Below are 15,305 nucleotides of genomic sequence, written 5' to 3'. Positions count from 1 at the left end.
ACGAAATGATTTTAACCGATTGAGATGCTGTCTATAATTGTTTGTAAGGATGATATTTTTATGTTATTGTTGTTGTGATTTTTTTTCTTTCTTATTTTTTTTATTTTTAATCTAAAATAAAAATGTATCCACATCCCTTGGGTTGAGATGTCATCAGACATCATGGCCTCACCACACACATCCTGTGCACCAGATTTTGTGACCTCATTTTTTTTTTTTTTAAATTTGATTTATATGCCACCCTTCTCCGGAGACTCAGGGCGGCTTACAATGTGCTCAGCAATAGCCTTCATCCTTTTGTATATTTATACAAAGTCATCTTATTGCCCCCACAACTGGGTCCTCAATTTACCTACCTTAGAAAGGATGGAAGGCTGAGTCAACCTTGAGCCTTGGCGAGATTCGAACCTGCAGTAATTGCAGGCAGCTGGTCTTAATAACCAGCTTAATAACAGGGTGCCTTAGACCACTGTACTACCAAGGCTCTTAACCAGCTTAATAACAGGGTGCCTTAGACCACTGTACTACCAAGGCTCTTAAGTCTACCGCATCAAGCAATGATGCGGTAGCCTATGTCATGTCACTTACCACCCTTTCCCCAACGGGACATCTATTCAGGCCACCCAATCCAAGCAAGAACCTAGCTAGAAACTCCAAAAATCCTTAACCCGACTTGTTTAAAGCCAGTTCTACTTGCGAAAATATTGCAAAAACTTCTTCACGAAGCTTCAACCGCAGAGCCCTGCCCAGGAGTCCCAAATATCACTTCCTGCACTTTGTCCACGATTCGGATGCCCAGGTAATGAATAACCTGCTTCCTAACCTTTTCCCTCCTTCGCCTCACGCTTCCCACTCCGGTATTAAACTCTTGGGAACGGCTGCCAACCAGACCAGCGCAATTCTGCCTCCTGGAGTTGCAACAGCTGACCAAAGGGATCATCAGCCGGTCTTCCATGCCAAGGAAGCAAGCTGGCATTGCTCTCCCCATCCCATATCTCACACCTTGCCCCAACATCTGCTGCAACCTGGGGAAAACTGTGGGGGTGGGGGGGGCGGCACTTGACCTGCAAGCTTCTCTTGCCCCCCCCCCCCCAGCAGCTGGGTCTTTGTGACAGCCTGTGCACAGGAGGGATGGGGCACCACCAGGAAAAGAGCCTGCAAGAAGTTTGGCTTTGCAACAGCCACAGTCAAGAAAAGATCATTTTCTGAGTTATGCCACCCTCTTGGTTCAAGCAGCTCCAAGGTGGCATGCAAGTTGCCCTCGAGTCTCAGCTGACTCTGCAGACTGGGTGGGCAGACTGGCACCGAAGTGGCCCATAGTTCCACCCTGTAAAGGTCTATGGCTAAACTAAGGCTGAATTTGAACCCAGCTCTCTCTCTCTCTGTTCCTTAGGACCGCCCTCGCCTCTGCTCAGCCCCAGGCTGGATCTGGCCGGAGGGAAGCTATGGAAGCCCCCCCACTCCACCCCACCCCTCAATCTCCGCTGATCCGGGCAAAGAAACAGGACGGGACAGGAGACCACTCGGAAAGCCCACTTGGCTGCGTCGCGAGCGCGGGACGTTCTCCGGCCTCCACGGCAAAACCCACGGACGCTTTCAAAGCGGCTGCAGAAACTTGAAGCGGGGCAAAAACGGTCCGGAGCCCGGCCAAGACGCCCAGCGGCTTCCCCCCACACACACACACAAGCCCTCCCCGGGCCGGAGCCCCCCGACCCCCGCCTCACCTTGCAGTCCCGTAGCCCCGTCATGCTGCCCCGGTTGCCGCCTCCCGTCTGCGGAGCTCCGGCCTCTGAGCGAGGAAGGGGCGGCGGTAGGCAGACGCCGGGCGCCGCCTTCCAAAACGAAAGCGCACCCGCCCCGGCCTGCCGTCGGCCCGCCGGGCTCCTTGGCGGCGTCGCAGGGCGGAGTGATACTTCGCTCCCCGTTCTCCTCTGCCGGAGCTTCGGCCTGCCCCGGCCCCTCACACGAATCGGGTTAGTGAGCGCCCCTTCGTGAGGTGGCCGAACCCGCAGCCCTTTTAGGTGCTCCGTCACTCGAGTTTCTGTGGAGATTCTCAGTCTTTAACAGTAACAGAGTGGGAAGGGGCCTTGGAGGTCATCTAGCCCAACCCGGGAGACCTGTACTAGGGATTGGAGCCGCCGAACTGCCGACCTTTCTGAGCGACAAGCTCAGCGTCTTAGCCACAGGTCATGGTTGTCCCAAACCATAGGTCATGGTTTGTTGCTTTTTCAAGAGGCAACTGGACTTTCCATCATTTGGGGTTTTTAAGAGGAGATTGGACAAATGGTATATGGTTTTCCTGACTGAGCAGGAGGTTGGACTAGAAGACCTCCAAGGTCCCTTCCCTAACACTGTCCTGCTGTTATTCCATGCCGGGCAGAAAATTGAATATTTCAAGATTTCACTCTTGGGCTGAGAGCTACCAGCGAACTGAAGAAGGGAAAGAGTGACTTGGAATGATGATGATGATGATGATGATGATAGGAGGAGGAGGAGGAGGAGGAGGAGGAGGAGGAGGAGGAAGAAGAAGAAGAAGAAGAAGAAGAAGAAGAAGAAGAAGAAGAAGAAGAAGAAGAAGAAGAAGAAGAAGAAGAAGAAGAAGAAGAAGAAGAAGAAGAAGAGGAAGAGGAGGAGACGAAGAAGAAGAGGAAGAGGAAGAAGAGGAGGAGGAGGAGGAGGAGGAGGAGGAGGTGGTGAATTGCCATCAGTCAATTGCAGAAGGCAGCTTTATTTGGAACAGCTTCCATCCTGCGATATATGCAACACCATCAAAAATCCAGATTTGCCTATCCCAGGTCCTTGGTATTATTTATTATTAATAAATAATAATAACAATAATATTAACAATAATGAGGAGGAGGAGGTCAATTGCCATCAGTCAATTGCAGAAGGCAGCTTTATTTGGAACAGCTTCCATCCTGCGATATATGCAACACCATCAAATATCCAGATTTGCCTATCCCAGGTCCTTTGTGAGGACTTGATGGGTAGACAAAATGCCAAACCCAGTCTGAACATCTGGCTGACTGTGCAATCATCAATAATAATGATAATATGTGGTTGTGGGGCTTGTGTGCTCTTGAAGAAGATGAGAGCTATGCCAGAGGTTCAACCGTACTGGACAGGTCTCATTAGAGGAGTCAGACAAAGAGTGTCTCTCCCATTAAAAATATCATGAGACGTACATTTCAGAAAGCCATAGCAGCTCGCATGTTGCCCAGGTTAATATGGTCCGTGCTAGATGTTGAAATTCCTAGATATCTGGTGAAAAATGGGGGCCAGCAGCTGCAGAATTACTGGAAGAAAAGGTGTGTCTACCCGTCGCAAATACACAGTGATTGAAAACCAGTAATAATAGTAGTAATAATAGAACAGTAATACTAATAGGGATTTTGCAGTATCCTTCCCCCAGGAGTGGGGTGGGAATGGAGTTTTTGCAGTCTCCTTCCCCTGGAGTGAGGTGGGAATGGAGATTTTGCAGTCTCCTTCCCCTGCCACACCTGTTAAGGATATTGTTGTGTTACCAACCAGCAGAGTAAGTGCACAGAGAAACGGTACTGAGAGCAATGAATAAAATACATACAAACTGGTTTAACAGAGCTTTTACTTTGTAGTGAAAAACAATTGCATAGTCTTTTAATCAATCCAAGTCTTTAGCCATTCAAATCAGTCCGAAGTTACAGATATCTTCTTACCAGAAAAACAGCAGTAATTCACGCTGGTAACAAATCACGCTGGTAGCATATCCATCCACGTCTTCACACACTACAGTAACAGTTCCAATCAACAGTTCCAGTCAAGCAATGATGAGAGCAGGTCCAACAATGACTATAGCTCGGCTTCCTTCTTATATACAGTTTACACTAGTAATTATCCGCTTAAGATAAGTGAAGTCAGCAGTGCAATGACTCAACAGTACAATTATGATAATTGCAGTCAGCAGTCAGTCAGCAGTCATTAGTCATTACAATGACTCAGCAGTACAATTACTCAGCATTACATTTAAAGTTATAGAACACATATATTGCCTGGACAACTTGTTAGACTTATAGCATATCCTAACAACGCCCACTAAGCCGGTAGTAAAAAAAATTGAATTCCTCCACTGGACGACACGTCGTCATGTAACATATCACAACTTTTTCCCCCTTTGCTAAATCGGGGGTGGGCATGGCCAGCGTGTGACGCATCCAGCATGCGGGCCGCAAGTTTGACGTCCTTGCTCAAGAGCCTTGAAACCAGGGATATCTTCGGGAAGGATCAAAAAATCATGCCATCAAAGCACAAATAAAAAAGGTTATTAACAGGACACAAAACGTGGCAAAACTCAGCTTGCTAGCCAGGCAAATCAACAATGTATTTTTCTTCAATAACGTTAGCCTTGTGCATGAAACAGAGTAGGCAGACAGACACACATGTGCCCACACACACACACCCTTTGCACTCCCGGCCTGCTACCAAAATGAAGCAAATGCTACACCAGTGTGCAACTCAAGCATAACAAAAATTATACGAACTGAGAGCAGTGTTTGTGAGGCTTGACCATATCCTTAATTAAATGTTTCTCAACCATGGCCACTTTAACATGTGGGGACTTCAAGTCTCCACGTGTTAAAAGTGGCCATGGTTGGAAAACACTGCCTTAATTGTTCTTTCCTCTTCGCTTTCCCTGGTCAGATCCAGTGATGGGTTGCCCCCGGTTCGCACTGGTTCTATAGAACCGGTAGCAAAACCGGCGGGAGCTTCCGCCCACTGACCCCGATGTCATCAAAACGCTTCTGTGCATGCGCAGAAGAGCGTGCGGAACCCCGCTGCGAACCGGTAGTAAAGGTAAGTAGAACCCACCCCTGGTCAGATCCAGGTGTGGGCTGCTGGGGGTTTGCAGAGGTTCGGGAGAATCTCTAGCTAAAATTCTGTGCAGTTCGGAGAACCGCCAAATCCCACTCTTGGCTGGCCCCGCCTATCCCTCCCCTCCCCTCCCCTCCCCTCCCCTCCCAGGAGTCTCCACGCAGCCCATTTTGGATGCAGGTAAGTGCAAGGTTTGCACAGAGGCTCAGGGAGGGCAAAAAAACAGGCCTACTGGAAGCTCTCAAGCAGGCCGGAAATGGGTCTGTTTCCAGCCTCCAGAGGGCCTCTGAAGCCTGGGGAGGCCATTTTTGCTCTCCCAGAAGCTTGAGTAAAGCCTCCGGAGCCCAGCGAGGGCAAAAATGCCCCCCTGCCATGGTGCAGGCGGCTGACTAGGCCACACCCACCATGGCCACACCACCCAGCAACTGGGCTGAGAAATGGTTTCTAAAATTTTTGGATCCCACTCCTGGTCACATAACTCTTCTTTCAGTCTAAACCAACAGGATTGGACATGATTGCTGCAATCCCGGTGAGGTTGGAAAAGATTTGAAAAACGGTGACTCAAGTATTGATGTTTAAGCCAATAGCCCAATGAAAACATTTGGAAACTGTCGCAGGCCTCCAAACCATCCTCTCAAAATGGGATGGGATTGAAATCAGATTCTCAAAAGATAGACATGCTTTGCTTTGGGTGCAGGATACCCGAGGCACATCCAGGACAAAATGTCTGGAACATTTTTGGGATCGTCTCTGCAGCTAATTAATGAATCAAATTAAAAGATTTCTACCTCGTCCATCTGAAAACACAACTCTGGGAGGGTCACAACGCAAATAAAACAGCCAACCATAAAATCAATACAAGTAGTCCTTGAGTTACAACAGTTCCTTCACTGACCATTCAAAGTTACAACGGTGCTGAAAAAAAGTGACTTACGACCATTTTTCACACTTACAACCTTTGCAGCATCCCCATGATCATGTGATCAAAATTCAGATGCTTGGCAACTGGTTCATACTTACGACAGTTGCTGTGTCCCAGGGCCACGTGATCAACTTTTGCAACCTTTTGACAAGTAAAATCAGTGGGGAAGCCAGATTCACTTAACAACCGAGTTACCAACTTATCAGCTGCAGGGACTCGCTTAACAACCGTGGCAAGAAAGGTCGTAAAATGGGGCACTTAACAAGTGTCTCACTCAGCAACAGAAATGTTGAACTTGATTGTGGTCACAAGTCAAGGACTACCTATAAAGACAAAAACTCAAGTCGAGCGCTAAAAGCTTGGCTATATATTTTTTTTTCTTTCTTAATGAAGAAGAGCAGGCAGCATGCTTCAAACATTCAGGAATTTTACAAGATCTTCCACAATGGCCTGGAATTCCAGTTGCTCGGGGCAACCGCTCGGGTTCTAGAATCCAAACCATCTGTGTCCTTGGCTGGAGCTGGATGCTGACAAGCTGCTTCCTGAGTGCTCAAACACCCCCCCCCCCAAATGCATTGCCCAGAGCTCCTGGTTGTTCTGTTGGGGTACGTTGGTCAGTGTACAATAGCCACAACGCCTCATATTTGGCCTCCCCCTTTGCAGGTGACCTGCTCAAATGCCCAGCACCGTGTCTACCAGAAGCACGACACTGAACTGAGCCTCTCATGCGCCTGGGATGGACAGGTTGACCTGAAGTATTCCAGGATGCCTGAAGGGACACCAGAGATCGAGAGAGGAGAGCCAGATACCCAACTTCTTCCTCCTCCTCCTCCTCCTCCTCCTCCTCACTGTCAGTGGTACCAAGACGCCATCTTGGTCACGCAGACCAATGACTGGTCAGGTCAGCTTATGTTGAGCAAAAGCCTGGATGGAGAAAGGCCCTACTCACCCTGGACCCTGACTCGGATTGTAATTCGGTGCGTGTCAGCCCTGTGCGGCCAGCCTCCCTGCATTCACCACAACTTTAGCGTTGAAATTTCCAGGCAAGACGTCCAGCTCTTCCTCCTGTCACCACAGAGCCTTCCTATCTGGGAATGGCAGCCTGTGACGGTAGGCTGGTGCGCCCGCCTCAAAAGTTCCCCCTGGAGCTACCGCTTGAAAAGTGAAGGGGGCAGCCCTGCAGGCCACCTCATTCCCAGCAACCAATACAATGAGCCCTTTGCTTCCACTCAAGGCCTCTCCGCATCGTTGCCCCATGTCTGCGAAGTCTATTACCACTACTACGTCACTGTGCGTTATCCCCAGCGTGGATTCTATACAGTTTTGCTGCACCTAGAGAATGGGCCTCCCCTCAGCCTTAGTCTGAGCATCCACGTGGAGCCTGCTCTTCTCCATGTCTTCAGTGCTTCTTCTGCCCTGCTTAGCCGAACCCAGAGGTCTCTCGCCCTCTCCTGGAGTCTCCAGCCTCTGAGCTCCAGCGTAACAGCCTACACACTGGAGGATCTGCAAGGACAGGAGGAGTGGTCTCTCTCCTACAAATACAATCCTTTTGCTCTGCAAAGCAATTTCTGCGCTCCGCCCATTTTGCAAGCTTCTGGGAAGAAGGTAATCTCCAGAATCTACTTCCGTACTAGTAAAACGTTCTCCGAGAAGCTGAACGGACACTTCAATTTCTCTAACGACACGTTGATTTTCCAAGGAAGCAATGCTGGCCCGATTTCCATCAGGCTGAACCCACAGAAAATCAAAGAAGGGACGTACCTTTTTAGCCAGGAATATGGGCTCTCGTATTCCACCCTAGAAGGCAGCGGGCCCTCCAGTCTCCACCACTTCTTTTTCCAACAAGTGGCCCTTTCTACCCTGATTTCCATTGAATTTGTGAAGATGCAGTGGTTCAGGTTCAGCGTGCACTTATATCTGAACCGAAAGGAAGGTCTGTTCAAATCCTTGGCCGAGAAAGAGATGGAAGTTCACGTTTTCAGTGGACATTCTCCCGATAAAAACTTTGTCTATGTTGTGTGGTTTATTCCCGTGCCACACCCCTACTTGCAGTGTGACTGGGCTTTCCACCTGCAGCTTTTTCATTCCAGGAAGGAACACCTCCTTTGGAATAAGACATACACCTACAGGGACCGTGTTAAAAATGCCGTTCGTTTTCTTCCTCATTCGGTCTTCTCTTTCAGACCCACGCAGTACGCAGGCTTCGTAGCAGAAGTGAATTGCAGGCAAAATGGACTCGTACGAGCCGTTTTAACAGCCGCTCTTGGGACTTACGCTTCAAAGGTGATGGAGCCAGCTGTGCCCTGCCAGAAACGTTATTGTCGTAAACTGACCATTGCAATCCATAAACCCAACCCTTTGGATCCTGTGCTGCATTATAAGAGAGAGGAAGACGTCACTTTGCAAGCAACAGCCGAAGTGAAATGCAGGACTCGTCCAGTTCTTGAATTTCTTTGGAAAATATACGAACTCAGCACTGCATGGTCGATTCCAGATTGGCCAAACCCTCTCACACTCCCCGAAGGGATGAACACAAGGGGTATTGTGTTGCACATACCTAAAAATGCCCTGTCGTATGGCTTCAATTGTGTTAATTTGACCATGAGCGTGCATCTACCTGCAGAAAATATAACATTCGTTCGGTCCGATTCGGTTTTCCTCCAAATTCTAGAAAGTGGGTTAAGGGCAGTTATAGCTGGAGGCCTCTTCCGGATCGTTGGCATTTCTGATCAGTGGTCCTTGGATGGGTCCATATCTTCGGATCCGGATTCTACTGAACCTCTGGAAGGAATTCTGTTTCACTGGTTCTGCAGCAAACGGGAATTAGACTATTCTGCTATGAAGTTAGGTCCAGATCAGAAATGCCACTCGAGACAACGTGATCTGTACTGGACCCACTCGAAAGAGCCGGTGCAAGTCGTGGAACCGAAGACCCTTCAGGAAAACACAACGTATTATTTTAAGCTGGTCGCTATCAAGAAGCACCAGTCTGCAGCCGCGTTTCAAGCTGTTCAGGTCCTTGCTGGTTCTGGGCCTGTCCTGCGTATCATCTGTTTGGAAAACTGCGAGAAAGGCATCAAAGCCACGGAAAGATTGGTTCTGTACGGGAAGTGTCTGAATTGTGCAAAAGCCCATCTGGTTTACTTTTGGAGCCTCCTTTCAGCAGATTCCAAGGAAATATATTTTGACTGGGCTTCTAAAACAACCACTGGGAGAACAAGTCCCTATTTGCATATAAATTCTTTGGCCTTTAGCTCCGTGGCTGGCCAGTTGTATATCCTTAAACTGAAAGTGAGTATGCAGGGAGTCCAGTTGGCTGTGTGTAGCTACTCCTTTTATGTTCACATCCCCCCGCAAATTGGAAAGTGTTTTGTCGAACCAAGGGAAGGCATTGCGCTGATGACAAAATTCACCCTCCGGTGCTCTGGATTTGATGACAAGAAAGGACCTCTCGTCTACAGAGTCATTGCCCGTTCTGATCTAGCCCAAATAGCTAACGTATCATCTTTGCAAAATAACACACTTGGAACTATAGTTTATCTTGGTCATTGGCGGAGCACCCTGCCCTCATTTCTTCCCAGTGGTACACCCTCTGAAAAATATGCTCTGAACATACTTATTCAAGTTTACGACACCGATGATGCTTTTTCACAAGTCAGCTTGCAGGCAACGGTATTTGAATCAAGGACCAGCAAGCCAACGGATCTGATTCTCAATGAACTGTATCAGCTAGTTGGACAGCTCAATAGCTCTGCCTCTGTCTTCCTTGACACCGAAGATTACTTACACATGGGCTTCATTATCTATATGGTAGCTTCTGAATTAAATAACATTGAGCCGTCACCCAGTTTCTACCATTCTAAAACTGAATTACGAGAAATGCTACTGAACGAATCTGCACGGATTCCCCTGACCGAGGCAGGGATACTAAACCAAGTAATCTCCGGCATTTGTCAAATAACTCAGAATGCAAATGAAGTCAGTAGGAAATCCCAGCTGATCGCGGTCCGAATCCTCCGAAAGACCAGCGAAGCTCTGAAAAGACACAGAGACGTTGATCTCGGCTCTCAAGAAGCAGAGGTCCTTGCCGGTGGCATTTTTACTGGGCTGTCCAATGTGTTAAGAGCTTCCCTCTCGAACCCCAGGAATGGGCCTGCAAACACCATCAAGGAAATCATTTCAGTATCAGAGTTATTGGCAGATATAGTTTTGCAAGGCAAAGTCCCCGGGGAAGACCACGTTAATATGGAAGCCAAAGGCTGGTCCATCCGTTTATGGAAAGAGGAAAAGCGGGACGTTTCTAGGACTCTCTCCGAGAGGAGATCTTGTAAGAATTGCTTTTATCCTAACGTGAAATTGGAAAGCCAGGAGGAGTTACCAGCAGATGCACCGATTTCCGTGGTTCATTATGTATTTGAGGAGAATCCTTTCCCTTGGCTGAGGAAGGCAGTAGATAATCACACGGTCGTGATGGGGTTCAAAGTGGCTGGCGCCAAAGCAAATGGTGACGTCATTGGGGTCACCCCTAAAGTGGCCGAAGTGATCATGGATAGAATAGATAAGGATCCCGTCGCATTTAATCTGACGATAGGGCTGGATAAAAAGCGTGTAGTAACAGCTGGTGGGTTTAGCATAGAAGTCAGTAGAAACTCTCCGGACATATATGTCCAGATTTTGTGCCATAGGAACATCACTTTCAATGTCTCCATCTACTTGGGACTCAATTTTAGCTCCCCCCCACTTGTGTCTTACATTGCTTTCTCTGACAAACCTTCTACCCCGCAGCAAAGGGCGACCAATATTGAATGTGCAATTGAGGCTCCATACATCGTTTGCCTTCCGCAGGCATTGCTCTGGTCTGAACTTGCAAGTAAACAGAATATTTCCGTGGTCCTAAGATCTTCACCCGTGGTCAGAAAGCAGACCACCAAGATAGTTCGCATTGTGGTTTTTACCGCAAGCTGCCGAGATCTGGGTCACCTTCCAAATTTTGAACTGTCCGACGAGACCTGCCACCTTGGCCCTCAGACCAGATTGTCCAAACTGCACTGTGTCTGCGGTGCGAACCCCAGAACGGCTCAGCGCCAATTATCAAGGCCTTTAAAACCTGAAGTCAGATTTGTCAGTGGCACATTTGTTATTTACCCCAATCCTTTGGACATCAAGAAAGTACTCGTAGCAAGTTTTGACACGAATCCCGTGACAATTTTGACTGTGTTTTTCATTTTTGCTGGCTACATCTTCTGTGCATCCTGGGCCATCATTAGAGATAAAGATGACATCAGGAGAAAAAACAAAATCTTTGTCTTGCCAGATAACGACCCTTATCACAGAATGCATTATCTGGTCACCATCTATACCGGAAGTCGCTTGGGATCCGGAACCACGGCTGATGTATTTCTTGAATTGATCGGGAGGGACGGTTACAGCGACGTCCATCGAATGAAGCACCCCAAATTCCCAACCCAGTATCGCGGAGCTGTTGATACTTTTCTCTTCGCTACAAGATATGACCTAGGGGATATTTATTGCATTCACATCTGGCACAATAACAATGGTTCTTCCCCAAACTGGTACTTAAGCAGAGTCAAAGTATTTAACGTAGATACTCAACGATCATGGCTGTTTATATGTAGGAAGTGGTTAGGCCTTGGCAAGGCGGATGGCAAAATAGAAAGATACATTTTTTCTTCGAATCTGAAATCAAGGTTAGAGAAAATGGATTTCTTTCTGATACACCTGGCTAAAGACTTAGAAGACGATCATCTCTGGCTTTCCATATTTTCTCAGGTAGTCACCGGTACTTTTAACCGGCTACAGAGAGTTTCTTGCTGCCTGGCTATAATGCTTTCAACTTTGCTCCTGAACATCATGTTCTTCAGTGGTGAGGAAGAAGAAATCATGTCATTAAAATTCCGGATTGTGAGATCCATGTACATCGGGGCTTTCAGTGCTCTATGTTGTGTTCCTTTACAGCTGACAATGACCGTCCTATTTAGATACTCTATGGAAAAACCTTCCGATGACAAGGACGATATGGTACCTGACTATAGTCCCTCATCTTCAGAAACAAGTGAGGAAGATGAAGAAAGCTCCTCATCGTCCAGTAGTGATGAAGACGAAGGTGGTAGTATAACTATCTTCTCAGAAAAGGAACCCCCTAAAATTAGCACAAGGAAAAGGATAATTATGCTGATTAAGGTGTTTACTCGAAAGCCACAGTTTGCCTGGTGGTGGAGATATGTCGCGTGGGTCATCGTTTTTTTCATGTCTTTCGTCTCTGCCGTGTTCATCATCCTATATGGCCTCACCTACGGCTATAGCACCTCCACAGAATGGTTCATAGCATCCATGACGTCATTTTTTCAGAGTGTCTTCCTGCTGCAAACCCTAAAGATGGCCCTCAGCTCAGGGGTCAGTACCATTAGTATCAAGTACTGCAAGCACATCTCCTGGGTATCGGCAGAGCAGTACCAGAAGATGAAGCTGCTGAGAGTGAATATAGATCCTAGGGATGTCAGAAAGATTCACCACGAACTGGTCAAGATTAGGCAGAGCAAGGAATATGAGCCTTTGGAAGAGGACGAAGTCATCATCTTAAGGAAAAAAGTGCGGGCACAACACCTGGCATTTGTTTTCATCAAGGACATCATTTGTCATCTTATCTTTGCCTCCTGCGTTCTAACCGTGTCTTACTCTACTGTGCCCACCGTTTCCTTTTACCACAACAAAGTAATCCATGATAAATTTAATCTTGGTCTGTCCAAAGTAACCAAACTTGAGGACATTTACATTTGGATGAGTGACACATTTGTACCACTGATACATAATGACTATCTACCCACCTACCTTTCAGAGTCATGGTCCAAAATCCTGGGTTTGCCCAGAATGAGACAGGTCAGAGGTCTGCATCTTGAAAGGTCTTGTTTTCCTCCAGGCCATTTTGCCAACAATTACTTGATTGGCCAAAGATCCTGTCACTATGATTTTGCTAATGATCCAGAAGATCAAAAGCACTACCTTGGGTCATGGACCAAGCCGATCAACATGTCCGTCTCCAGTCACGTTGCCAATTTTCAAGGATTCACGTATCAGTCAGATATTGATCAATGGGAATATAAGTCTTACGGTGTGGTAAATTCATATGGCCCAGGGGGATACTCGTTTTATTTTTTCCCAGGAGAACAACGACCAAATACGACAATAAGATTAGAAGGTTTGCAAAGCAATAAATGGCTTGATAAAAGGACCCGGGCTTTGATTTTTGAGCTGACAACCTTTACTCCAGATGTAGGGCTATACTGCAGTATCACAGTCATTTTTGAGTTTACCAACTTTGGCATCATTAGTTCAACTTTGTCGGTTCATTCATATACGCTCTCTAAATTCCAGTACGAAAGCACCTCCCGGTTGGTAATTTATGGACTCATGATTTACATTCTTGTCTTCTACTTAGCGGATGAATTTCATATGTTACGTCAAGAAAGGATAGGTTATCTCCAAACAGCGACCAATTTAAATAATTTTGCCATAAAGAACATCTGTATGTTTTTTATACTACTCATTGCCCTGAAATTCAAGATGGCATTTACCTTACTGGAGTTTTATCTACTCAATCCAGAAGAATTTGTCCCCTTCCATGTTGTTTCTCAAATTGACCAGCTCTATGTGATGGTGGCGGGTATTTTAGGTTTTCTCCTGGTGCTGAAACCCTACCGATATTTCAGGTTCATGTACAAGGTGCGCCTTGCGGAGCAAACCATGTCAGCAGTCTTCCCTGTGTTTCTTAATTTGACCGTCCTCGCCATTCTGTTGTTTTGCACGTTCATGTCCTTCGGCTATCTCATATTTGGTCAGTATGAGTGGTCCTTCAGCAGCTGGGTTCACTCTCTGCAGACTGTCGTTTCCTACTGCTTTTCAGGATTTAAGCAGATGGACGTTGCGTCGAGATGGTGGCTCACCATATTTTTCCAATCATCGTTCCTAGTTACAGTGATGTTCACCTTCGTCAATTTATGGAGAAGCCTCTTAATATCGACTTACACGTCGATGAAACAGACCGTTTACGAGCAACATTCGGATGAAGCCGAAGCCATCAACTTTTTGTATTTGAAGTTGCGAAGCATCTGGCGTTCTTTAACCCGCCAGCCAGACTCTGGAGACGATTACGTCAATGTTACCATATTTGGTAAATCGGTAGTTAGGGATAGTCAACAGCCGGGGCTGAAATGCAGTAAAATAGAAGGCAAGAAAATGGTTTTTCTTACTGTTTGAGAAAGGCTTCCGTAAAAATCAGGTACATTTTTATTGCTTCTGTCCCAAGCTGAGCTCCATACAGTTTTCTCTTACAACCATCTTCATCTTCAATGCAATTTTGACTCCTCCCAAATTCTTATTCATCCTGTAACAACAAGCAGCCCATTACTTCGTACACATTGCCATTTTTTAAAAAAACTGTTTTGTTCTACATTCCAGTTATTATTCTAATAAATAATCTATTTAAACCTCGTGCTTTTTCAAGTGATTTTTTTTGGAGGGGGATTAGTAAGACTAGACAATTCTGCCATTGCAGCAGATTCTATTTCCCCTGCCTTTTGCAATCAGGTTGAACAAATAAAATCAAGTAACAAACAGAAGCAAGTCAGTGCAAGAAAACTGATAATGTGCTACCATTTTTCTAGTTTTTAGCCCAGAGTTGGTATTCATCAGGTTCTGACCAGTTCTGGAGAACCAGTAGCAGAAATTTTGAGTAGTTCAGAGAACTGGCAAATATCACTTCTGGCTGGCCCCGCCCCCATCTATTCTCTGCCTCCCGAGTCCCAGCTGATCAGGAAGAAATGGGGATTTTGCAGTAACCTTCTCCTGGAGTGGGGAAGGAATGGAGATTTTACAGTATCCTTCCCCTGGAGTAGGATGGGAATGGAGATTTAACAGTATCCTTCCCTTACCACGCCACCAAGCCATGCCACGTCCACCAAGCTACGCCCACAGAACCAGTAGTAACAAAATTTGAATCCCACCTCTGTTTTAGCCTGGTATTTCTAAAATCATTACCAGTATTTTGTGTGATTGTAAAAGTTCTGATATAGTTGTAATAAAAATGTCAGCTCTGGAAATTGTGCAATCAAAACGTAGGGCCCAAAGCAAATAATCAAGGCTCACGGCAGCATTTATTCATTGAACAGTGTATACTATAGAAACTTCTTCCAGAGAATAATGGAAGGGAATTCTTATAGAGAAAAGGGTGCATCATATGCATATATTTTAGAATGGAGGAGAAGAAGATATAGTCATACATCTGGATAAGTAATAGATGATGTAAGCATAGGTATTCATAATTAGCAAACCTCAAGTTACTTCTATTGTTACTGTCCTAAAATATATATAGTTTTAATAAAAAGAAATATATTCACATTGCCACAGAAATTTTGATACAACTTTCTGAGATCCAGACACTTCAAGTTTGCCCTTTTTTATGTGCCAATCAGTATGCATTCTTTCTATGTTTCCATTTTGCTGACATGCTCCTTACTCT

General features: G+C 46.3%; 2 protein-coding genes across 3 annotated transcripts in view; one reads left to right on the top strand and one right to left on the bottom strand.

Annotated features, from left to right (window-relative positions):
- TTC38 (tetratricopeptide repeat domain 38) overlaps positions 1–2,076 on the bottom strand; it is a 30,607-nt gene extending 28,531 nt beyond the window's left edge. The window contains exon 1 of one of the 2 annotated variants that reach the window (XM_060684120.2): positions 1,725–2,076. In XM_060684120.2, the coding sequence (XP_060540103.2) occupies positions 1,725–1,748 (24 nt within the window). In that variant the 5' untranslated portion in view covers positions 1,749–2,076. The remainder of the gene's footprint in view (positions 1–1,724) is intronic. The other variant, XM_087874303.1, reaches the window with a different exon arrangement.
- A 3,438-nt stretch (positions 2,077–5,514) lies between these two features.
- Positions 5,515–14,278, top strand: LOC117678904 (polycystin family receptor for egg jelly-like). The gene has a single exon (XM_034440400.2). It carries the CDS (start codon positions 6,341–6,343, stop codon positions 14,042–14,044), a length of 7,704 nt encoding a protein of 2,567 aa, XP_034296291.2. The 5' UTR covers positions 5,515–6,340; the 3' UTR covers positions 14,045–14,278.
- Positions 14,279–15,305: the final 1,027 nt, after the last annotated feature.

The sequence above is a fragment of the Pantherophis guttatus genome, chromosome 7 (genome assembly GCF_059756535.1).
Source record: "Pantherophis guttatus breed Tessera chromosome 7, ASM5975653v1, whole genome shotgun sequence".
Classification (NCBI taxonomy): domain Eukaryota; kingdom Metazoa; phylum Chordata; class Lepidosauria; order Squamata; family Colubridae; genus Pantherophis; species Pantherophis guttatus.
Note: the sequence above shows the minus strand (reverse complement) of the source record. Positions and strands in the feature narration are given on the sequence as shown.